This window comes from Phyllobates terribilis, unplaced genomic scaffold, assembly GCF_046119375.1.
Source record: "Phyllobates terribilis strain yellow unplaced genomic scaffold, ASM4611937v1 Scaffold_2__4_contigs__length_985480577, whole genome shotgun sequence".
Classification (NCBI taxonomy): domain Eukaryota; kingdom Metazoa; phylum Chordata; class Amphibia; order Anura; family Dendrobatidae; genus Phyllobates; species Phyllobates terribilis.
Genome location: NW_027362762.1, coordinates 608,752,746 through 608,777,714, shown reverse-complemented (window position 1 = coordinate 608,777,714; position 24,969 = coordinate 608,752,746). Strand labels below are relative to the sequence as shown.

At 43.6% G+C, this 24,969-nt stretch overlaps 1 protein-coding gene across 1 annotated transcript in view; it reads right to left on the bottom strand.

The window, feature by feature from the left end:
• ITPR3 (inositol 1,4,5-trisphosphate receptor type 3) overlaps positions 1 to 24,969 on the bottom strand; it is a 373,063-nt gene that overhangs the window by 247,373 nt on the left and 100,721 nt on the right. The window contains exons 10-13 of the mRNA XM_073666508.1: positions 18,799 to 18,867; positions 17,906 to 18,048; positions 16,671 to 16,770; positions 12,149 to 12,309 (exon numbers count right to left, since the gene is read on the bottom strand). Coding sequence (XP_073522609.1) covers positions 12,149 to 12,309; positions 16,671 to 16,770; positions 17,906 to 18,048; positions 18,799 to 18,867 — 473 coding nt within the window. The remainder of the gene's footprint in view (positions 1 to 12,148; positions 12,310 to 16,670; positions 16,771 to 17,905; positions 18,049 to 18,798; positions 18,868 to 24,969) is intronic.

The window sequence follows — 24,969 nt, the reverse complement described above, 5'->3', positions numbered from 1 at the left end:
TGCTACCTGCCTGCTAGCCTACCTGGAGGCTCTGCCGTCACGTGCTGTGACCACCTGCCTGTCCAGTGACTCCTGCCCGCTCACCTGGGAGCGCTCATCTGCTGCCTGTCTGCTAGCCTACCTGGAGGCTCTGCCGTCACGTGCTGTGACCACCCGCCTGTCCAGAGACTTCTGCCCGCTCACCTGGGAGCGCTCATCTGCCGCCTGTCTGTTGGTCTTCCTGGAGGCTCCGCCGTCACATGCTGTGACCACCCGTTTATCCAGAGACTCTCGCCTGCTCACCTGGGAGCTCACGTCTACCATCAGCCGCCACAGGTCGTACCAACCCTTTACCCAGAGACTGCCCCGGTCACTTGCCGTGACCATCTGCCCGTTCACCCAGAGACTGCCCCGGTCACTTGCCGTGACCATCTGCCCGTTCACCCAGAGACTGCCCCGGTCACTTGCCGTGACCATCTGCCCGTTCATCCAGAGACTGCCCCGGTCACTTGCCGCGACCTCCTGCCCGTTCTTCTAGAGACTGTCCCGGTCACCTGCTGTGACTGCCTGCCTGGTCGCCACCCGCTCCCTTACAAGGACCGCCCCCTTGTATAGTAGCTCAGAGGTTCCGCCTCCCAGACCCGTTACACCTCCGAAGGGAGTAGTATACACCGTTGTAGAAAATCTTCAATTTCTTGGCAATTTCTCGCATGGAATAGCCTTCATTTCTTCGAACAAGAATAGACTGTCGAGTTTCACATGAAAGTTCTCTTTTTCTGGTCATTTTGAGAGTTTTATAGAACAAAGAAATGTAATGCTCCAGATTACCAACTAGCTCAAAGGAAGGTCAATTTTATAGCTTCTCACATCAGCCAAACTGTTTTCAGCTGGGCTAACATACTTGTGTAAGGGTTTTCGAGGGTTTTCTAAACATTCATTAGCCTTCTTACACAGCAAACACAATGTACCATTAAAACACTGGAGTGGTGGTTGTTGGAAATGGGCCTCTATACACCTATGTAGATATTGCAATAAAAACAAGACGTTTGCAACTAGAATAGTCATTTACCACATTAACAATGTATAGAGTGTATTACTGATTCCTTTATATGTTAGCTTCATTGAAAAAAAATGTGCTTTTCTTTAAAAAATAATGAAATTTCTAAATGACCCCAAACTTTTGAACGGTAGTGTATGTTAGGAGGATTAAAGGGGTTATTTAAGTTTGTGATGAGCCTTCAGTCATTCTAGGTGACTGCAGACTTCTGACTTCTCACAGTGCCGGCGATTTACATATATGTGGTCACGTGCCGACTAGACATGCGTGGCCTCACTCAATGAAAATGAATTGAGCGAGGCCAGACACGTCTAGTCGGAATGTGGCCAGAAGTATACAAATCGCATACTTGTGCAAGGCAGAATCCTAAAAGTCACATAGAGTGGCTGCAGACTTTAATCTAAAACCTGGACTAGTCCTTTAATTATAAAATGAAGCCTTGAAGCCAATCCTAACAGTGTGTAATATACTCGCGGTCAGGATTCAGCTCGCATATGCGCTGGGGGGAGGAGGGAGTGGGGGTGCCAAACTGAACTCTTGCCCAGGGTGCCAGAAAGCATAGGTACACCTCTGGATGAATGTCCTAAACTATGGCTCACAGCTAAAGTGTTTGGATGCTGCTGCTATGAATCAGGAAAGAGACATCCTTTATACATTGCCAACTGGCAGAGCAGAGTGTTGGTTGCATGGGGGTCACAGATGCTAAGATCTCAAAATGAGGAATTTTCCGCAGCCCATCAGTATGTTGCATATTACTTCACTGTGAGCATATACCATAATTGGCCTTTATAACTTAGCTGCATGAATACATTGCAGATCCTAAATTTAAGGGGAATATGATTTCATAGATCACATATTAAACGAAGCAGCACAACACACAGATTTAATTTTAAGTATTAAAAAAATCTGAAATCAGTCACCACGGAGGATTAAAAGACATCAAGAGTTACTGTAGCATCAAACTGCTTAGAGTCAGTGGTGTTAATCCTTGTTCTGCATGCACCTTATTAAGACTGTGCATGTCTCAGACAGAAGGAATGAAGTCATTGGGGTGTGGGCAATAAAGAATTTTTACCATTCATAGAAGGATCAACAGACACAATTTCACAGCAGACATGGAAGGATCCTGTGCACTCGACAGGACTAGACTAGAAATACATCCTCAGGGAAAGAACATCCTAATTCAATCCAACACTCTGCACAATGCCTCAGTGCTATGGATCTGGCTAATCTGAGCATCAGTAATGAACAGGATGATGTAAAAGTATGTTGACTATATATGCACAATAAGTGATTGTATAATGATGACCTATTCACAGGGAAACAGGCTGCAGTGGATTAATGAGATGGCGCAGTAAAGGCTTCTATCTGAGGGTTGTTCAGGTTCAGGCTGTTATCTGTGTTTGTGTACTGAACGGATGCTCATTGTTACATCATAAATGTGCATGGTGCAGATAAGGATTTGTTTAACAATACATTGAATAGCTATTAGAGGCAGCGCATGATAAAAGGTGCTATTTAACCTACATATCCTATTAATAGGCTTAAACAAATAGGGAGTGGTTGGAATAGGCTCACCAATAGAGTTCAGCCCGTTAACTGTATTTACGCCAAAATGCTTAACTACTTATATCCACATTTAGCTACTACTGCACAATACAAAGTGTTCAGGAAAGAAATGCTGTTTCTAAGACTTAAATCATGGCATTCTGCAAAAAATAGGAGTGTATACAAAGATATAGAAACCTGGAACATGCTGTGCCTCTGTCGCCATTTATGAGGTGCTCTTTTTGCCCTATACCTGGCAATTGCAATAGCTCAATTCTCCTCAATGTTCTCAGTGTCAGAGATATCCATACAATCCCGGCGTGGGGAGCAGTGACTATTCCAGCACAGCGTCTCACACTGTGTGAGGGCGCATGGCAGGGACGTCATGCGCGCCCTGCAATGCGCGGCTCACACAGTGAGTGGGTCGGCAGCAGAGCGGGACAGGGCTAGAGGGCAGAGGAGGTGAGTATGCTTGTTCATTTTTTTTTTTTTTTGTAGGCAGCGTGATGGGGGCTCGGAGGGTGCCATACATACCAGGATGGGGGCTCAAAGGGTGCCATGCATACCAGGATGGGGGATAAAGGGGTGCCATGCATACCAGGATGGGGGATAAAGGGGTGCCATGCATACCAGGATGGGGGATAAAGGGGTACCATGCATACCAGGATGGGATGGGGGCCACTTATACCAGGAAGGAGGGGCCATAAATACCAGGATGGAGGATATTAACAGAATTGGGGGACACTACCCCAATACCAGTGTCAGCAGCAGACCCCCTCCCCCATAACAGGGCATCATGACCACATTTTTTGCTTATTTTTTTTTCCTATTTTCCTCCTTTAAAACCTAGGTGCGTCTTATAGTCCGAAAAATACGGTATGTATCTGTGTAAGTATCTAACTATGAATGCAGGTATGAAATAGATGGTTGTAGAAAGGCTGCTAATTTTCATGTTTAATACAGGAACAAATAATTGTGCACATTATTCAGGTAAGTATAACATGGTGAGCTCCACCACACTGACTTAAGGCCCCATCACACTAAGCGACGCTACAGAAATCCCGACAACGATACGACCTGTCAGGGATCGTTGCTGCGTCGCTATGTGGTCGCTGGTGAGATGTCAAACAGTCAGATCTTCCCAACGACGCAGCAACGATGTGGCGACCCGTAAAGATCTGTATAACGATGCACGCCTATGTGTTTCTGTGTCTGAGTCGTCAACGAGGTCGTTGGTAAGGTGTGAAACACAGGGATGCATGCTACCCAGCGGGGCCTCAACGATCAAAGAAATGTCCAGACCATTCCAACACGACCAGCGATCTCACAGCAGGGGCCTGGTCGCTGCTAAGTGTCAAACGTAGCGAGATCGCTACTGAGGTCGTTGTTGTGTCACAAAACTTGTGACTCCGCAGCGATCTCGCTTAGTGTGACGGGGGCTTTAGACACTCTGATACAAGATTAGCAGCAGGCACAGAATTGTGTGCTGGGAGGGCACATTATAGCAGGCAGCACTCTGTTAGGAGGGCGGTTGCAGACAACTTTAATATAATGGAACGCAACCGACCCCGGGGTCCGCGATGCAGCCTGGTGGACTGCTGCCGAACACTTCCCGGGTGAAACGGAAAGCAACCAACTTAAATGATACACCCTTCCGTGTTACTGCACACAGGAACGGGTATAGCGGTTCGCTCTATCTCCGTTAACAGCACGGGAGATGTGCGATGGGGAAACTATCTGTAGCCCTGTTAACTACACAGGGACTACACTGGCGGCGCTAGGATGCATGTGTGACTACGCCGACGGGTACACATGCCTCCAGCCGGCGTGCTACCGGACTGCAGGGTATTTCTCCACGTGTCTGACAGACGACAACCGTGAACAGGACGTCTGCAGGCTGCTCGGTGTGTTAGGCGACCCCTTTGGCTGAGCCAGACTGCAAGACGAAGCTACCTGCCTCTATGGAGCTAACCTGCCTAGCAGAAACTACACGTGGAACAAAGTCGTCCACACAACAGCATCACTGCTCAATGATCAGAGTGCGCCGCCATGTTTGTGGGCGGGCCTTTTAAAGACTAAGCCCTGCCCACCGACGCGCCATTGGTGACGCTACCCGTGGACCAATCAGGTGGTGCCAGGTCACCGGGTCAGGTGGGTGCCAAACCACCAATCACGATCCGCCAGGTCACGGGCATGTTCAGTGCAGCGAATCCTGGACTTAGACTCCAAAAGTCCTGTCTCCCTCTGCAACCTATGCTTAACATTGCTGGGCACAAATACCTGGGAGACAATCTGCACATCTCGTGGACCAGCTAGGCATTGGGGCTGACGACGATGCTGAGCAGCATCAGCCCTGGCTGGATCAAAATGGGAAACTGCAGAACATTCTGGACCCATTTCGAATCCAGCAACAGACCGATGCCTAACATTATCCCCCCTTCTAACATCCCCCTCCACTTGACGCTCATTTTTCTCCATGAGCCGGGGTGCAAGAATGAGGTCCACCGGGTCACAGAGAGGATTCACAGAACTGTGACCCCTCCGGTGTACAGGGTACCCTTTTTTAAAGCGGGGGGCAAACTTAGCAGACTCCCCGCGTACTTCAGTATTGCGGACCGAGAGCCACACTCTGTCGCCCGGATAGAATAAGGGGACAGGGCGACGAGAAGTGGCAACCGACTCACTATGTGTGGAGTCCGTCACGGGTGACAGATGGGGAAGAGCAACCGGATTTTGGCGGAAAGATTTAACTCTTGCACAGACGGGACACGCGATAGCAAAGTCCCTGACGTCCTGGCGCCACCGGGGCCACCAATAGGACCGTTGAAGGGACTTAGCGGTACGTTTGACCCCCAGGTGGACTCTGATCTTAGGCACATGAGCCCAGGAGAGCACCATATTCTGTAGATTAGGGGAAACAAACGTCCTCCCCGACGGAACCGTGTTAGAGGACACTGCAGCCACACTCTCTACCTGAGAGTTCTTTTCGACACAGTCTGACAAGACCCGGGTCCTGGGGACAGACAAAGAATCTGTACCGGAGGCCACATCAGTAGAGGGATCAGAGACTACCCTCCGGGTGACTTTGACCATACACTGAGACGCACAATTCTCACTCCAGGAAGAAATTCTCCCCGTATTCCAGTCAATGTGTGGAGTATGACAGCATAGCCGGGGGAGACCCAATAACACCTCGTCTAATCCACCGGGAATAATAAGAAATGAGATGACCTCCCGTGGCCCTGAGGAAATGACATGTTGAGGGGAATCGACTGGTGGGTGATTTGCGCGTCAAGGAATGAACCATTGACAACACTAATGTTCATTGGTCTTGAGAGTAACTCTATAGGGATGGCATGCCTCTGCGCAAACGTAGATGATAAAAAATTGCCATCAGCACCAGAGTCCACCCATGCCTTGGCAGTAACTGCAGATGTACCAAACGACAATGTCACGTTATATAATAATTTAGAGGAAGAAGTCCCAGAATTTAATACACCTCCTCCAACGGTGGTAAGACCTACTCGTTTTCCCGACTGCTTGGAACCCTTATTTACGGGGTACTCCAAAAGATGTGCAAGACGGGAACGAGAAGGACCAGACTCAGTCCGGGATATATCCATAGCCTCAGGCTCCGGGTCGAGAGTCTCGGGTTTGGAAATGGGTCTAGAGAAGGATGGTGCCAACTGATACTGAGGTCTGGCAACCTCCAGCTCTAACTTGTGTTCCGCATGACGCAAATCTATACGGTCAGCGAGAGATATTAACTCCTCCAGGGAGGTTGGAATCTCTCTGGTAGATAGAGCATCTTTAATATGCCCAGCCAGACCCTTCCAGAACACCGGGATAAGCGACCGCTCAGACCAATCCAGTTCAGCCACTAGGGTTCTGAACTGGATGGCATAGTGGCTGGCAGTGGCTGAACCCTGGATCAACGCGAGAAGCTTAAGAGCCGTATCATGCGTGCCTGAGGACATAGGAATACACATTTTAAGGTCTTAAGGAAAAGACCCGCATTTACTACAACCGGATTATTCCGCTCCCATAGAGGAGTAGCCCACTCCAGAGCCCTGTGAGAGAGTAATGAGATGATATATCCCACTTTGGCTCTTTCGGAGGGGAACCGTGCCTCCATCATCTCCAAATGAATGGAGCATACATTAATAAAACCCCTGCAGAGTTTACTGTCCCCAGAAAATTTTTCCGGGAGAGCAAAATGGGGTAAAGGAGCACTTGCAGTGCTTGCAGTATTCACCGCAGCTGAGTTAATAATATTGGCTGCTAGAGTAGCCGCCTGGGTAGCTACTGCAGTGATATCAGCGACCGGGACAGCTTGTTCCAGAGATTTAAGTCTGGCCTCAATTCGTTGTATATACTGCAGCAATTGCTGGTTGTCGGCTATGTTCGGCAAGACCCGGGCGCGCTCTGATACGTTAGGAGGGCGGTTGCAGACAACTTTAATATAACGGAACGCAACCGACCCCGGGGTCCGCGATGCAGCCTGGTGGACTGCTGCCGAACACTTCCCGGGTGAAACGGAAAGCAACCAACTTAAATGTTAAACCCTTCCGTGTTACTGCACACAGTAACGGGTATAGCGGTTCGCTCTATCTCCGTTAACAGCAGGGGAGATGTGCGACTGGGAAACTATCTGTAGCCCTGTTACTGCACAGCGACTACACTGGCGGCGATAGGATGCGTGTGTGACTACGCCGACGGGTACACATGCCTCCAGCCGGCGTGCTACCGGACTGCAGGGTATTACTCCACGTGTCTGACAGACGATAGCTGTGAACAGGACGTCTGCAGGCTGCTCGGGGTGTTAGGCGACCCCTCTGGCTGAGCCAGACTGCAAGACGAAGCTACCTGCCTCTATGGAGCTAACCTGCCTAGCAGAAACTACACGTGGAACAGAGTCGTCCACACAACAGCATCACTGCTCAATGATCAGAGTGCGCTGCCATGTTTGTGGGCGGGCCTTTTAAAGACTAAGCCCTGCCCACCGACGCGCCATTGGTGACGCTACCCGTGGACCAATCAGGTGGTGCCAGGTCACCGGGTCAGGTGGGTGCCAAACCACCAATCACGATCCGCCAGGTCACGGGCAATGTCAGTGCGGCGAATCCTGGATTTAGACTCCAAAAGCCCTGTCTCCCTCTGCAACCTACGCTTAACATTGCTGGGCACAAATACCTGGGAGACAATCTGCACATCTCATGGACCAGCTAGGTGTTGGGGCTGATGATGATTCTGAGCAGCATCAGCCCTGGCTGGACCAAAATGTGAGACTGCAGGAGGTTCTTGACCCATTTCAAATCCAGCAACAGACTGACACCTAACACACTTGTCCTTCTGGACCTGGGCTCAGGAGAAAATGACAACTGACTATAGCATGGGGAAAAAAAAGGGTAAAACTGCTAAAAAGAGATCAGGAGCCTATGATATCCGAATTTATTGATAAAGTTAACTGGCTAGTAAATTAGGAAAAAGGCATATACCTAAAAAGAGATGCTATCTCTAAATTTGACAAGATATGGGGTCTATGGATTGATGGCTCTGGTTTCACATTTAGGGAACTGAGGAGATTTCGCCTCAGCTTGCTTTGAGTTACGTTTATATGATGCCACAAGTTAAACTTCTTTGAAAATTAATAAAAATGTTATTAGTACTTCCACAAGTTATATGTAATTGGATTGACTATTGTTACTTTGTTCAAATATTTGTTCATCTAATTCTGCTGGTTTTGCAGGGCCAGGATGTATTAATAACTCATGTTTAATGCTTCTTAAGGTTGGGTGGTGGAGAACTGTGTTTCTCCAATGTCTGGTTGTTGTTGTTTTTGCCCTTTGTGTAAATCTTTATAAAAATCAATAAAAACATTTGATTTAAAAAAAAACTGCTAAAAAGAAATGCAGAATGCAGATTACATTAGTGACACACACAGCAGCTTATTATGATAGATACATGACATCCTGAGGCAATAGTATGACAGCGTGTAGCATTATGCATGAATCTATATAAGTCAGGGCCAGCTTGTCAATAAAACCATATTAAAGCCTCATGCAGACGACCGTATTTTCCGTCTGAGTGTAACCCGTTAAGAAAACAGATCGAACTCCGACCAATGTTATTCAATGGGGCAGTGCAGATGAACGATTTATTTCACTTACCTAGTCTGTGTTTGAAAATAATTGCAGCCTGCACTGGTTTCTTACGTAAATTGGATGAGACTGATACATTGAAGTCTATAGGTGCGAGAGGAAAATCGGAAGCAGTACAGCATCCGGATTTTATGGATACATTGCAATTCTGTAAAGTAATAAACTGTAAATGGTCTTGTAAATTATCAATACCTGCTGCTGTAAAATAAGAGATCGCATATGGACAGCACACGGATGACAAGTGAGAAAAAATCATCCCAGTCTTTTGAAAAGCTGCAAGGACACTATAGGGAGAGACCTGACTAGTCTGATGCAGTCTCAGGCCGGCTTCTCCTCTCCCTGATCCAGTTGATTACCAGGTCTCTTCTCATGTACATACATGGGAGAAACCTGTCAATGAACTGGAGCAGGGCAGAGATGAGCTGGCCGGTGACCGCATCAGACTAGTTAGGTCTCTCCTTCTGGTCTACACTGTGTGCCGCTATTAAGAAGCATGAATATTCAATCCCCACTCCACAAACTTGCATACCCTCGTAGAAATCTCAAACACCTTGACCTACACTCACTCTCTGAATCCCTCCTCCCTCTTACAGACATTAGTTCCTTACATGATGGAGATGTTGCTGCCACTTTATACAACACCACAACAGCTGCAGCTCTCGATTCGGTTGCCCCCCTCACGCATACCAAGGCTCGCACAATCAACAGACAACCCTGGCACACCAGCCTAACTAAAGAACTGCGACGGGCCACCAGGGTTGCTGAACGTAGATGGAAAAGGTCCCACTCCCATGAGCACTTCATCGCATTCAAACAGTCCCTCACTACCTTCAAGTCCACACTCACTGCAGCAAAACAAACATACTTTGCATCTCTCATATCCTCCCTGTCTCACAACCCTAAACAACTATTCAACACCTTCAATTCTCTCCTCCGTCCCCCAGTGCCTCCTCCCTCTCCTCTTATTTCAGCCGAAGACTTTGCCTCATTCTTCAAGCAGAAGATTGACACCATCAGACAAAGCTTTTGCCTAAAGTCCCCACCGCCCCTCCCCACACCTACTCAACCCTCCTCCTCCAAAACTACATTCTCCACCATTTCTGAAGATCAACTTTCCTCCTTACTCTCCAAATCACACCTCACCACCTGTAAACTTGACCCAATCCCGTCCCACCTCATCCCAAACCTTACCACTATCTTCATCCCAGCCCTAGCCCACCTCTTCAACCTGTCATTAACAACTGGCGTTTTCCCCTCATGCTTCAAACATGCCTCAATCACACCCATCCTCAAAAAGCCCTCCCTTGACCCATCCTCTGTGTCTAGCTATCGCCCCATATCACTTCTCCCCTATGCCTCAAAACTACTGGAACAACATGTCCATTCTGAACTGTCCTCCCACCTCTCCTCCTGCTCCCTCTTTGACCGCCTACAATCTGGTTTCCGACCGCACCATTCTACTGAAACTGCACTGACTAAAGTCACAAACGACCTACTAACCGCCAAATCTAAGCGACACTACTCTGTCCTCCTCCTCCTAGACCTGTCATCTGCCTTTGACACAGTGGACCATTCCCTCTTACTACAGACTCTCTCATCTCTCGGCATCACAGACTTGGCCCTATCCTGGATCTCCTCATACCTAACAGACCGGACATTCAGTGTCTCCCACTCGCACACCACCTCTTCATCTCGCCCCCTATCTGTCGGTGTCCCCCAAGGTTCAGTTCTAGGACCCCTGCTCTTCTCCATCTACACCTTAGGCCTGGGACAGCTCATAGAGTCTCATGGCTTTCAGTATCACCTCTGCGCTGATGACACACAGATCTACCTCTCTGGACCCGATATCACCTCCTTATTAACCAAAGCCCCACAATGTCTGTCTGCTATTTCATCCTTCTTCTCTGCCAGATTTCTAAAACTTAACATGGACAAAACAGAATTCATCATCTTTCCGCCATCTCATTCAACCCTCCCAACTGACCTATCTATCAACGTCAATGGCTGCCCACTCTCCCCAGTCCCTCAAGCTCGCTGCCTTGGGGTAACCCTGGACTCGGAACTCTCCTTCAAACCACATATCCAAGCCCTTTCCACTTCCTGCCGACTCCAACTCAAAAATATCTCCCGGATCCGCACATTCCTAAACCATGAATCTTCAAAAACACTAGTGCACGCCCTCATCATCTCCCGCCTTGACTAGTGCAACCTCCTGCTCTGTGGCCTCCCCTCTAACACTCTCGCACCCCTCCAATCTATCATAAACTCTGCTGCTCGATTAATCCACCTGTCCCCCCGCTATTCCCCGGCCTCTCCTCTCTGTCAATCTCTTCACTGGCTCCCCATTGCTCAGAGACTCCAGTTCAAAACCCTAACCATGACATACAAAGCCATTCACAACCTGTCTCCTCCATATATCTCCGACCTAGTCTCCCGTTACATACCTGCAACCTCCGATCCTCACAAGATCTCTTTCTCTACTCCCCTCTTATCTCCTCCTCCCACAACTGTATACAAGATTTCTCCCGTGCTTCCGCCCTACTCTGGAACTCTCTACCCCAACGTATCAGACTCTCGCCTACCGTGGAAACCTTCAAAAGGAACCTGAAGACCCACCTCTTCCGACAAGCCTACAACCTGCAGTAACCATCGCTCCACCATACCGCTGCACGACCAGCTCTACCCTCACCTACTGTATCCTCACCCATCCCTTGTAGATTGTGAGCCCTCGCGGACAGGGTCCTCGCTCCTCCTGTACCAGTCGCTGTCACATTGTGTTCAAGATTATTGTAATTGTTCTTGTTTTATACCCCTTTTTCACATGTAAAGCGCCATGGAATAAATGGCGCTATAATAATAAATAATATAAATAATATAAATATTCAATTCTCCCCACGCCCCATGGGCGTGGGGAGCAATGAATATTCATTTTCTTTAGCAGCAGGGACAGTGTAGGCTGCAGCGGGTGGCCAGTGCCTCCTGTGCCCCGCTCCTCCACACCCTATATATATATATATATATATATATATACACACACACACATACATATATATACACACACACATACATATACATATATATACACACACACACACACACACACACATACATACATATATATATATATATATATATATATATATATATATATATATATACTGTATATATATACACCTGCCTCCCAACATTCGGACTATAAGACGCACCCCCTATTTTCCTCCAAAATTTTGGAGGAAAAAAGTGCGTCTTATAGTCCGAAAAATATGGTATGTTGTCTCTGAAACGCAATGTAAAACATACCTGGCTGCAGCCAGACTTAGATTCATTCTTCTCATGGTTTGGGCAGCATGAATCTAGTGACAGTAAAGTTATATCATTAATCATTGGGAATGCAAATCCCTACCTGCGGTCATTCTGGCTGATGAATCCCTCAATCAAACGTTCCACAAAATTAGCCAGCATTAAACTGGCATCATTAGCAAAATCCAAGTCACGAATCTCAGAAACAGGCACAGATACAATGGCAAACGCCTCTTTATCTTCTTTAGTGGGGCAAGTACCAAGCTATTCAAATGAAAGACACATAAAAAAGAAGAGGCAAATTAATCGGCTGTAATTTACCAGTAAAGACCCACTTATATGTTTGTTTGTTTTTTAAAACCACCAGTAAAGATCCCTGACTGTTAGAAGCAAATTGTACATTTTAAAATCTAGAGTGGTCAAGCATGTATTGTGTTGTGCATACTGAGGGTCACACTTATATAACTATGGGGGTACTTAAAGGTTTTCTACCAAGACCTGAAGTTATCTTGTAGCCATGGGTTAAGGGATAACTTCTTGAGCGCTGGAGATCGGACCACTGAGACCCCCACTATATGGGGCACCTCTGCTCCCTTCTCAATGGGTGTGCTGGGGATAGCTTCAAATCTTGGTACAAACCATTTAAGGAATATGCATTTACATTTGTTACAAAGACAAAAAAACATTGTAAGTATAGGTCTTCAAACAGATATTACATGCATAATTCAAAGTGAAAAGCTGGAGGACAGCCAAATACAATTAACAATTTGACATGATAATGACTTGTGTGATCCACTAAATTCCATCTGCAATGCAGGAAACTTTGATCATTTATGTTTGTGAGCATTGCTCCTCCCAACACATACTGGTTAGTCAATCACACCACTGTAGGCATGGTACCAGCAAACTGCAGGGATGAGTGACATGCTTCCAGAAAAGTCTGGCTCCGCAGGTGGCAGGATTACACATTATTGTTACACATATTGCAGCAGCACTTTGGCATCATTAGAAATGTTATTTGGAGACTGATGAAGCAATCGTAATATATTATACAGCACTTTATCAGTCTCCTAATAAATATAGCTTCCCTATAATAATAATTGCCAACATTGTTTACTTGTACAGTTGCATCAATTACAAATTGACAAAACAATGTCAAACACAATTTTCTTCCTTATAGCTGACAACCATTTGCTTCCGGTTTACTAAAATCACCAGGAAAATGGCATCACAACAACCAGACAGAAGTAATCACACTTTTAAAAAAATGCAAAAGTTTTGGTCACCACTGTATATACACACAGCGGGTGAAATAAGTATTGAACACGTCACCAATTTTCTAAGTAAATATATTTCTAAAAGTGATATTGACATGAAATTCTCACTAGATGTTTGTAACGACCAATCCACACAGGCACATAAATCAAGTCATTAATATCCATAAATTAAGTTATGTGTAATAATGAGAAATTACAGAGGGAAAAAATATTGAATACATGAAGAAAGAGAGGTGCAAAAAGCCATGGAAAGTCATGATACCAGCTGAAATCTATCAGTAATTAGAAAGCAATCCTGCCACTTGGTGACAAATAATATCAGCTGGTTCAACTGATGACCTATAAAAAGATGTCTCATTACCAAGGTGCCACACAAGAATCATCTCATGATGGGTATAACCAGTGAGCGTTTTTAAGACCTTTGCAACCTTATTGTTGCAAACATACTGATGACATTGGTTACAAAAGAATTTCTAAACTACTGAAGGTTCCAGTGAGCACTGTTGGGGCCACAATCCAGAAGTAGAATGAACATAATTTCACAGTAAACAGAATCAGAAGAGTTGTCCAAGAGCCAAGGATCACATGTAGAGAGCTACAGAAAGACTTCAAACAAGCAGGTACAATTGTTTCAAAGAAAGCTATAAGTAATGCACCCAACCTCTATGGCCTGTATGCACGCTCACAACGCAAGACTCCATTGCTGAACAAAAAGGATGTTCAAGTGCGTTTAAAGTTTGCTCAACAACATTTAGACAAGCCTGTGAAATACTGGGAGAATATAGTCTGGTCAGATGAGAAGAAAATTGATTTCTTTGGATGCCATAATACACACCATGTTTAGAGGCCAAAAGGCACAGCACATCACCCCAAAAACACCATACTAACAGTGAGGTTTGGAGGTGGGAACATCATGGTGTGGGACTGTTTTTAAGCATACAGCACTGGCAAACGTCATATAATTGAAGGAAGGATGAATGGACAAATGTATCAAGAGATTCTTGATAAAAATCTGCTGCAATCGACCAGAATGATGAAGATGAAACAAGGGTAACAATGATCTCAAACACAAAGCAAAGGAAACTCTCAATTGGTTTCAGTGAAAGAAAATAAAGCTGCTAGAATGGCCCAGCCAATCATATGACCTGAATCCAATGAAAAATTTATGGAAGGAACTAAAACTCAGAGTTAATAGAAGCAGCTTACGGAACCCTTCAGGATTTGAAGAGTGTTTGTGTGGAAGATTGGGCCAAAATCACACCTGAGCAATGCATGCAATCAGTTTCTCCATATAGGAGGTGTCTTGAAGCTGTCATCACCAACAGCTTTTGTACGAAGTATTAAATAGATTTCAGTAAGCATGTTCAATACTTTTTCTCTGTGTCATTTCTCATTATTACGCATAACTTAATTTATGGTTATCTATGGTTTGATTTCTTTGCCTGTGTTGATTGGATTGGCTGTTACTGACATCTGGTGAGAATTTCATGTCAATAGCACCTTTAGAAGTAGATTTACTTAGAAAATTGGTGATGTGTTCAATACTTATTTCACTCATTGTATATTTGGAATACCAGATAGTTAGGAGCTTGGGCAGACAAGTGTTATATGAACATTTCCGTTATTTCATTTAATCCAAACTATTACAGTTTCAGATCTTGGGGATCTCATTTACTCCCACAATTGGTGGAAATAGTATTGATTTCCTGAATCTTACTACTGTATTTCACACCTCAACAGCCGCTTTATCATCATTTCACAAGCGACCACTACCCTAAATGGCTTAAAAGCATCTCTTATAATCAATACCAAAAAAAGACACAATTGTAGCCATGACGAAGATATTTTCACCCAAGCCAATATTCTCCAACAAAGGTTTAGCAGGCAAAACTACCCCAAAAGCCTTATAAAAAGAGCCTGCCAACAAACTAAATCTTTGTCACAACAGCATTTCATTCAATCAACACCAAAAACAGCATCCAACATATAATTCTGCACATCATTTTATCTGTAAATCACTGCAGAAACACTGGCATATACTAAAAAAAAAACATTTTGAGTTCTGTCATACCCAGACAACCCATACTCATCTACAGAAGAGCCCCCACCTTAAGAAATATACTGGCTCCAAGTCGCACAGAAAAACTCTGGCTCCCCAAAAAACTGGTTGTTTTAGATGCCTTGCTCGAAAATGCCTTTGTTGTAAAACTATAGTTCATGGAGAGCAAACCTTTTATTCAACCAACAAGAGAAATATTTCCTATGAAGTCACACAAGGATTGCCAATCCCGATATGTGATATACCTTAGCCAATGCTCCTGCAACATGCAATATGTGGAAGGAACAACTCAAACCCTCCATGAACAGTTGAATTCCCATTGCAGTAATATTACAAAAGGATTTATGAAACATGGTCTCTCAAGGCATCCAGAAACATCAGTGGCTGGATGAAAGATGCAAGAGTCTGTCTGGATCCCAGAAACTCTCTCAGCTGATTACAAGCAAACAGGTCCCAGGTGAGGAAGTTACCTTTAGTAGCCAAACCCATTTGTGTCAAATTCTGTGCATGTTATCAGGCTAAAATCACCAGGGTATGTGAACTTTTTATCAGGGTCATTTGGATGTTTTTGGTTGTCATTAACATTTAAGAAGAGAAAACACAGTAGTTTGACAATAAATGGCTTCACCCAACCAATAACCATGAGAGGAGAAAAAGTTTTCTTGTTATCATTCATATTCTCTGAAACAAGGCCAAGAAAGCAAAAATTCTACCGGGGTATGTAAACTTTTGAGCACAACTGTATTTTGGTATTACTGCAGCCGTAAAAGTCTGGCCTATCGAAATATTACACTAATTAACCCATATGGAAAGCGCCATAATGAGGAGAAAAAAATCAAAATGCCAAAATGGCTGTATTTTGGTCACCACACCTGCCTAAAATATGCAACAGAAAGTGATCAAAACGTGGTATATACCCCAAATTGGTATCAATAAAACTGTCAGCTCAAGTTGTGAAAAAAAAAATTTACACTATGGGTCTCAGAAAGTAAATGTATGCAAGTTTGGTTTTGCCATAATCGTACTTATAGGGAAAATCATTTTGAAAGGTCATTTTTACCATACAAAGTTTTCCATTACAGTGCAAGGTAAAATGAAGGTGTCATTCAAAACTACAGCTGGTCCTGCTAAAAAGAAGCCCTTATACAGCTACTAGATTGAAAAATAAAAGAAAAGTTATAACTCTGGGAAGAAGGGGACAAAAAAAATAGAAAACGCATTAACAAAAGTTGCCTGTATCCTAAAAGGGTCAGAAAAGATATCCATGCAAAGAGTTTATGTGACTTTACCATCAGACGTATTGGCCGTTCTTCATCAACATCTATGGGGACATTGGTGCTCTGAATCCACGTGTTGGTGCACAAATGTCGTAGCCTCACAAATGAGTTTCTGACAAAAGACAACAAGCAATGAATGTTAGTCTGCAGACTGGATAACTACGTCCTATCAGAGGTGCATACAGTTATCACCAAATATTTAGGGATGCTACTGAGGAAGACCTCAATAAGATCATAGGCAGACACTCACAAATTGTATTTTGGCAAGAAAGAACCAAAGTTACAGGCTAGTACACAGCCAAGGTCAGGCCTCTAGACCGACAGAAATCTGGAACTGCAATTCCTTTATGAATTAGACAAGATGGGGGTTGCACAAAACAAAAATTTCTCTTTCCTGCTTTTCCAGTAATTGTAAGAAATTTTAGGAGCATATTGCATAGTAAATCAAAGGAATGTGAACTGAATACTTAATTTCAGTGTCACATCACCGCACATGTTGCCTGATAGGTTGCTCGAAGGCTTTGAGTTGTCAGCAAGATGATAAATAATTAGACAATTTTTTTTTAAAACAGAGAGAGAAAAACAATATAGCTGTTAACTATGGAGAAAAAAATACTGTTTAATGTCACAAATGCTGTGACAGCTTTATTCTCGGAGAGCAATCTTGAAATGCTAATAATTAAGTGTATGCCAGAGGTCTCGGGAGAAATACCTCCAGTTTCACGACTTATATTATTAGGTGTCCCCACTTATTGCTGCTAAACAGGCATCCAAAAGAGAATGAAGAACCTATCTGTACTGACAAGATCTATCAGCAAACTGGCAGTCTATTACCTAACTATAGGGGTGTAAAGCCAGAACTTTGGGTCTGTACGTCCTATGCAATAGAGTACTTGGCAGCTAGCTTTCTCAGTCTGGTGTAAAAAAAGGACAGAAAACTGCATCAAAAGTTTCACCAAGGTTCAGGATGTTCTTATTATCATGGATGAAAGACACTGGAAAAAGAGGGCATGACCTGTAGCTTCAAAGAGGAATGCTCAGGAGTAATGCTAGGAAGTTCTATTTTACTGTAAGGGAATTGAAACAATAGGCTAGCAGATGTACTGCAGGCTAATAAAACAGAATTTACACACAGCAATTGAAAGAAGCCATTGCAACAAGCCCTAGGAGGCAATACTACACATAAGAGCAGAGCAGGAGGAAAATGTGTCTCTACACAGAATCATTCTATGACATATTGAAGGTACCTGGGCACAGACGAATCTGTCTTCTGTAGAGTAGTTGGATCCAGTTCAAAGAGTGAGGCAATGTCATTGCCGTGCGGTACAGCAACAAGGCGATACTTAATCTTCTCCCCGGCATTCCTGCGATTGGGGCGACTGTTCACTACCTGAGAGAAGATCGGTGGTCAATGGAGAGATGGCAGAGGCTGAAAATTGAGAGATGAAGAAGGAAAAAAACCAAGAGAAAGAAAAGAAATAAATGTACTGAGAGGAGTTCAGATTATGGAGAGGTTAAATAATTCAGGAAAACCCAAGGAAGAGAAAGCAGAAAGCCTGGAACTTCACAGATGTACTATAATAAATAAGAATCATTAGAACTACAGAAGGATATGAAATACAGGTGTTAAGAAGATCATTTAGAAAATGACAAGAGAAAAAAGAATGCATAAATAAAATACAGCCCAAAAGGTCACTTTTCTAACACAGACAATAACCATTCTCCAGGGATGCTTTGCAGTCCTATTTGTTTAATAGAGCAGCTTAGGTGCAAGGAGCACCTTGGTAAAATTAGCACAAAGCAAACAGGAAAATGAAAAGGCAGCATTGGGTATTAGCTTGAGAGATCTAGATTAACTTCTTCTCACTGGGGAGATGGACTAGATATGTCATTTCAGGAATGTAGGTTTTGTTCCAGGGCAAATAATAGGGCAATGCATTATATAACACTCTCCGAGTGTCTACATACTTCACTATTCTACACAGCAGTTTCTTATTTGTGCCATAGATTGTTAAGACTCAATTACATTACATTTTTCTTTGCTAAGCATTGAAAAATCTTTTAGCTTATATTGCACTTTTCAAGGTGAAGTTGCATTTTACTAGGGTATTTTCTTTATTTTAGTGGAAACAATACTTACAGATGATGTTACTGCATAAGATGATCCAGACTTAGACTCAGGAGCATCCCCCTTATAGGTAGGGTTTTCCTAACAAATGAAGAAAGAAACAAAAACTTGTGTGCACTGCACTGAATGATAGAGAAAAAACAGGACCATGGCAGTAACACAGTATTCTTTCACAGTCAGTATCATGAGTGATGTGAAAACGTAAAGAATTCCGAAAGCAGAATAAGATCTAGCTGTCACATCCATGCCGACGCCTGTCCCTTCTCACTCCGCTTTGGTTGGTGCGCGACGCACGGTGACAATACAGTAGCCCTGTAACCTTCTGGGACTTGTAGTTCCACACAGACCAGAAACTTGAAGGTTAATTCCTAGCTAGATAGTGTTTCTCTTTGCTGTCAGCCTGGGGCGAGGCTGGTCACAATTTAAACTGCTGAGAATCATTTTCCTTCACCACTTATAGAGAAAACAACTCTTGTGCTGCCTGTATGTACCTTTTTCTGACCTCAGCCTGTGTTCAGAATATTCTCCTGCCGAAAGAGTCTGTCTCTGAATTTGATCTCCTGGTACCGACCTTGCATGATGACCCTTGAAGCCATTAGATTGCTTTATTGGCCTGCAGTCTTCTCCGTGGCCCAAAACCAGGGCTGCTGTGTATCTCCAGATCCCAGTCCATGGCTAAAGGGTTAAGGCCAGGGCAACCTATGGAATCTGGTAAAAGAAGTGGCTTGTGCTAGGCCTGTCCGAGGAAGCCCTATTAACATCAGTAAGGCTGCCATGAACAGTGCCCCCATAACACTTACCCCTCCACAAAATTAACTATCAGAATGCTGATCTTCTAACCAATTTAATTAAATATTTAAGTCTGGATTTTACATGCATTCTTACTTGCAGACATTAAAGGGAATCTGCCAACAGGATTATGCTGTTGTGTCTGAAAGCAACCTAAAATGCAGGGACAGACATCTTGAATATACACTGTAGCTGTGTGTACAGTAACTTGCAGTTTTTCTAGAATATCTGCTGAAGTGCGAACCAAGCTTAGGAGACTTCTCACTGCTGTGTGTGCGCGATGTGGAGTCCGGTGTATTCATGAGCCGAGTACTCCTCTGCTGCTGACTGACATTCTATTTCCCTGTTTCACACATCCGGATATTTCGGGTACCGGAAAAACCGGTACTGGAGATATCCGTGTCCCATGTGTCCGTGTGTGCCACATCAGGAGCACACCGACCAGCACCTGGGAATCAGTGTTCAGTTAGCGCTGTTCCCAAGCGCCGGTGCGGACCGCCCTCATCATGGTTCCCTGCTGGATCTGCCATCAGCACCAGCAGGAACAATGATGAGAGTAGTAGTAGTCTCCTCCCGCAGTGTCCCCACCTGTAAAAATAAGAATAAAATAATAAAATCCATATACTCACCTGTCCTAGGTGTCCCCCGCTGTAATCCTATGACCGCTGACGCAGAGGAGCTGGGGAGAATTAGCGGCTCCGGAGCTGCAACTCAGGAGCGGTGTCCTTTCCCTCACTGAGCGCAGCTCTGGGGCCGTTCGCTGGAGCGGCTCATTCTTCCCGGCTCCTTGGCGTCAGCGGTCAGAGGATTACAGCGGGGGACACCTAGGAGAGGGTGATTACATGGATTTTATTATTTTACTCTTATTTTTACAGGTGGGGACACTGCGGGAGCAGACCACCATTACCCTCATCATTGTCCCTGCTGGTGCTGATCGCAGCGCATGCAGGGAACCATGATGAGGGCAGTTGGCGCTTGGGAACAGCGCTAACTGTAGCGCTGATTCCCAGGCGCCAGTCCGTGTCACACTGATGACACACGGATATCATCCGTGTGTGTTCAGCATGAGGCACTTTTGCCGACCGTGTAACCCGCAAAAAAACTGACATGTCAGTGTGCGCAGACCCATAGATTTGAATGGGTCTGCGTGTATCCGTGTCTCCGGTACGTGTGAAAACTGTCACCACTCGTACCAGAGATACTGACATGTGAAAAAGCCCTAAATCTGGTCACAGATTCTCTTTAACATTGGCCACTCAAAGTAGGCATCTGTATCGCATAGATGGGTAAGGAATGACGGGTATTCCAGCATCCGCGGCTTCAAAAATAAAACTTCACATTTATTGGGAAAATATTAAACACAAGATGAGCATAAAAACACGATGTTGTACAACAAAGGACACCGGGTCTTTGTGTTTTGAACCCTAAATGGGGCTCTTAATTATGACTTTTTGAAACAGTGGTTGCTGGATTACCTGTTATTACTTACCGTCTATGTTCACCAAGGAGCTGGCATGGAGTTTATCCGTGCACCGCACCTATTACACTATGGAACGTCTCCAATACCAGTGAGATGATGAAATATTTTTTTCTAATCTGTATAGCATGGTCATTACCTGACACCCATCAGCAGCTGAGAAAGGGAAGGAAATAGATGGCTGTTGTCACCCAATGCTTACACACAGTCACCACACAAAACAGACCATGCTAAATCCAAGATTTCTCATGGGAAACATTCAAACTGTCAACTTTACAAAGACCACTGAGAACAATACCATTATATTTTTCAACTGAGCCAAACATCTTGTAACCTAGGTGCCATATTAGATAATATGCCTGATGCTACGGCCAGTATAGTAGATAAGCAATAAATAATATAAATAATAATAAAATAAATGAATGAATCACTGAAGTACCATCACAACTTGTGGAACTATTGCCTAAAGGAGAATTGCAATACAAGGACTGATCATGATTGCACGACAAACCACAAAACCAAAGACAACGCTCATAGGATTATCTAGCCAATAATGCCTCTCTCCTGTAATAGATACTAGTAGTACAAACATGCAAAGTATATTAAAGTGGCAGCAAATTGCTGCAAAAATACACTTTTGCTAAAGCTTTAGCCTACAGCTTTTATAAATGAGTACAGGAATATATAAAATAATGCAATTAAGTATAACATTACTAAAAGTCCTAAACGTGTTGGTTAAGAATAACCAGTTAAGTATGATAAGAAATAATATACCCTTTGCCATGTCTGGGTCTATTCATGCCAATTGAACATAACAGAAAGAATCACTTCCTTTACATGTGAACCAGCCGTAACAATCCGGTCATCATTTTCCTGCCACTTGGCAGAAGAATAGTGACTAGTCAAACTGTGCCAAGGACACACAGTCTCCACTGCCCCACTAGACTCCTTTTCTTTCTTCTATCACTCTTTCCACGTTGGCTAACAAGACTCATTTGCACAATGTCAGTCAGTCTGGGTTCACAGAGGGAATTCTTTTCTCCTTTTTGACAGCAATTTATGTGAATTTTATTTGTGAAGCAGCTATATCGCATAGTAACATATATGGAAATACTGATGATTTTAGACTGTGCTACCAGAACGGAAATACAGCTGTCCTTTTAAATCTAATACCCAGCGTCTTTATAAGGAATCAAATTCTGGGAACTTTCCCTAGGATTTTATTATTCCATCTAAGAATACCCAAAGGAGGCTAATTTTTAATTAGTAGCATGTGCAATTTCAAATCGGCAGCATGTAAATTTTTTTTAGAATTTGTGCAGCATTTTTCACCTATTCAAATGAATGAAGAAAAAACACATCATAAAATGCATTAAAAATGTGTATTTTACCCAGCGTTTTCCTGCCAACACTCGACTATTTGCAGCAGATTTTTTCTGCTACAAATACTGAACATGTGAACATACCCTAACACACTTGATGCTCTCCCAAATGCCCCCTCTTCTCCACTGTTAGGACCCTGCTAACAAACCAACATACTACATAGCAGTGAATGTGTTTGTGTATGCTTGTATAGAGTAGGCTGCGGGGGTTATTGTGGACACACCACCAGCCATTTAGCGGGGTTCAAATAATTTTATCCTGTGAAAACATAGGCAACGTACAGCATATCCATATAGCAGGTAAAACAGAACTCTCCTAACTATCTACAATACTGTATACTTCATCATAAGAATGAAGAACATTCCCTGAGTGAAATCAACACACAATACTCATTCTCCATATTATGCACGTCAGTCAAAGCCTGTAAATACCTAAATATTAGCTATACCACCTATTGTTCAAATAATGAATTTCACCTTTCTATTTGCTTCTAAGCGTGTTCGTCATGCTACAAGACTGTGGCCTAGCAGCACCCTATGTGAGGAATGCTACCGCAAACATCTAAGCCTCCTACACATTCCACTGTATTATACAGAATTCATCTAGATACAGCCACTATACCTATCATCTACTATTTTACCATCACACTGCCTAGTACTGTAAAAGCAAACACCCCTTCCCAACTTTTTACACCAACCCTCTTGCTCCCCAAACTCCCCTGAGAGCTGTCAGTTGAGATAGATGTATTTCTTCCTACTTGTTCACACTTGTTCACATTGACAAGACATAGTAAGCTCTTCCCGGCATGGTTATAACACTTGCTTTGTCTGCATTTAGCTGGTTCTTTAATTCCTATTTAGCTATGGTCTACAAACATATTTTACAGCTGTAATTACACTGGGGACATCATATGACAATTTTGCTCCTTGTGCATAAACGCCAGACGTGGAACTCTCCTTGTATGTCGCTAAAGGACATTTATAAGCCTCATAGTATTAGGCGTAACAGGCTCAAACTCAACCTAGGTATGACGACATAAAACATATGGGTCAGGTCTCCCCCCAGTTTTCTCTCACACTCCAACATTTGAGGGATTATTAACTTAGCCTGAGTGCAGGTATGTATTAAAGGAAATTTCATCAGTGAGAACCACAGTGGACACGAAAGAAGTTAAATCAACATACGTATGTAGATAAATCTACATATCCTCTATACAGAACAGCATTGCTATACACTATTTTCATATATAAATTCCAAGAGGAGCATTTCATGGCCTATAAGTATCCTTTCCCTGGCTCGTCACTACCCACAAGGAAAAACTTTCACCTTTGGACACCCTTGTCAGAGGCCTCTCACCCAACCAAACCAGATCTGCTTTACACTGAGGAAGAACAAACACCCAAAACACGGGATTCTGGTTTGGCTTTTATCCTAAGTCATGTGACAAGTCTTGTTAAAGGCTCAAAATTGACATGTAGGATTGCTGCTTCCAATAGGTGGTGCTAGAGTTCAAGTTCTCTTCCTCTCTGAAGAGTCAATTTGCATATTTGAATTCCCAAAGGAGCATTGCATGGCCTATAAGTCTCCTTACACCAACTTGGCACTCTCCACAAGTACTAACATTCCCCCTTATACACTGTAAATAACAGTAGAAATAAAACAACCAGGACACCTAATTCATTTTACTTTCCGCAGGCCAGTTTACCTTTCCACACAGCTATTAAGAGCAGATTCCATGAAAAGTTCACAAGTTTGATACTCGATATGGAGGCAGCGCGGCAAATTCCTCCAACAGCTTAACAAATAGCTCGTAAACAATGACTTCAATCAAGCAGCAGCTTTGTAGCCCAAAAGCTTTACAGAGAAGCCCGAGTTTTCATTTTGCTGCACATATGAAGTTACACAGGAAATCATTTCTGACACTGCCTATAACACATGCTCCCTATTGTTATCTAATTATTGTAAGTTGCATTTATTTATTCATCAAGTCATACTATGTGTTAAAGGGAAATTTACATTAATTTAAATGTAAATAATACATTTAGATGAATGGTGCTATGTAGGTGTTACTCATCACTTCCCATAGAAGTAGTCACAGATCGTCTTTAAAAAATGTCTTTCTCCTTTTGGCAACCACTAAGTGACTGACACCTTTGGTTCACTAAAACCAACCTATAGGCTATAAGTTTGTTAAGGGCCAGGTATTGCAGCCTATCATGAGACGACATTACAGCCATCTGAAATCGGACTTCAGCCTCATTCAGACGTCAGTGATTTTTCTTGGATCGGAGTTCATTGGTGTTTAGTCAGTGTGTCAGTTTTTACCATCAAACTTTTTGTGAGTGATTTTTTTCACATGAAAAAATAAATAAATTGCAAAGCTTCTCCTATCTGATACAATGTTAAATCAAGGACAACCCACAGACTGCACACTGATGGCATCCATGTGCTATCAGAAATTTTCACTGACTTTTATGGGCAATTTTAATCTGTTTTCTATCCATGAAAACCACGGATAGAACACATAAGTGAAA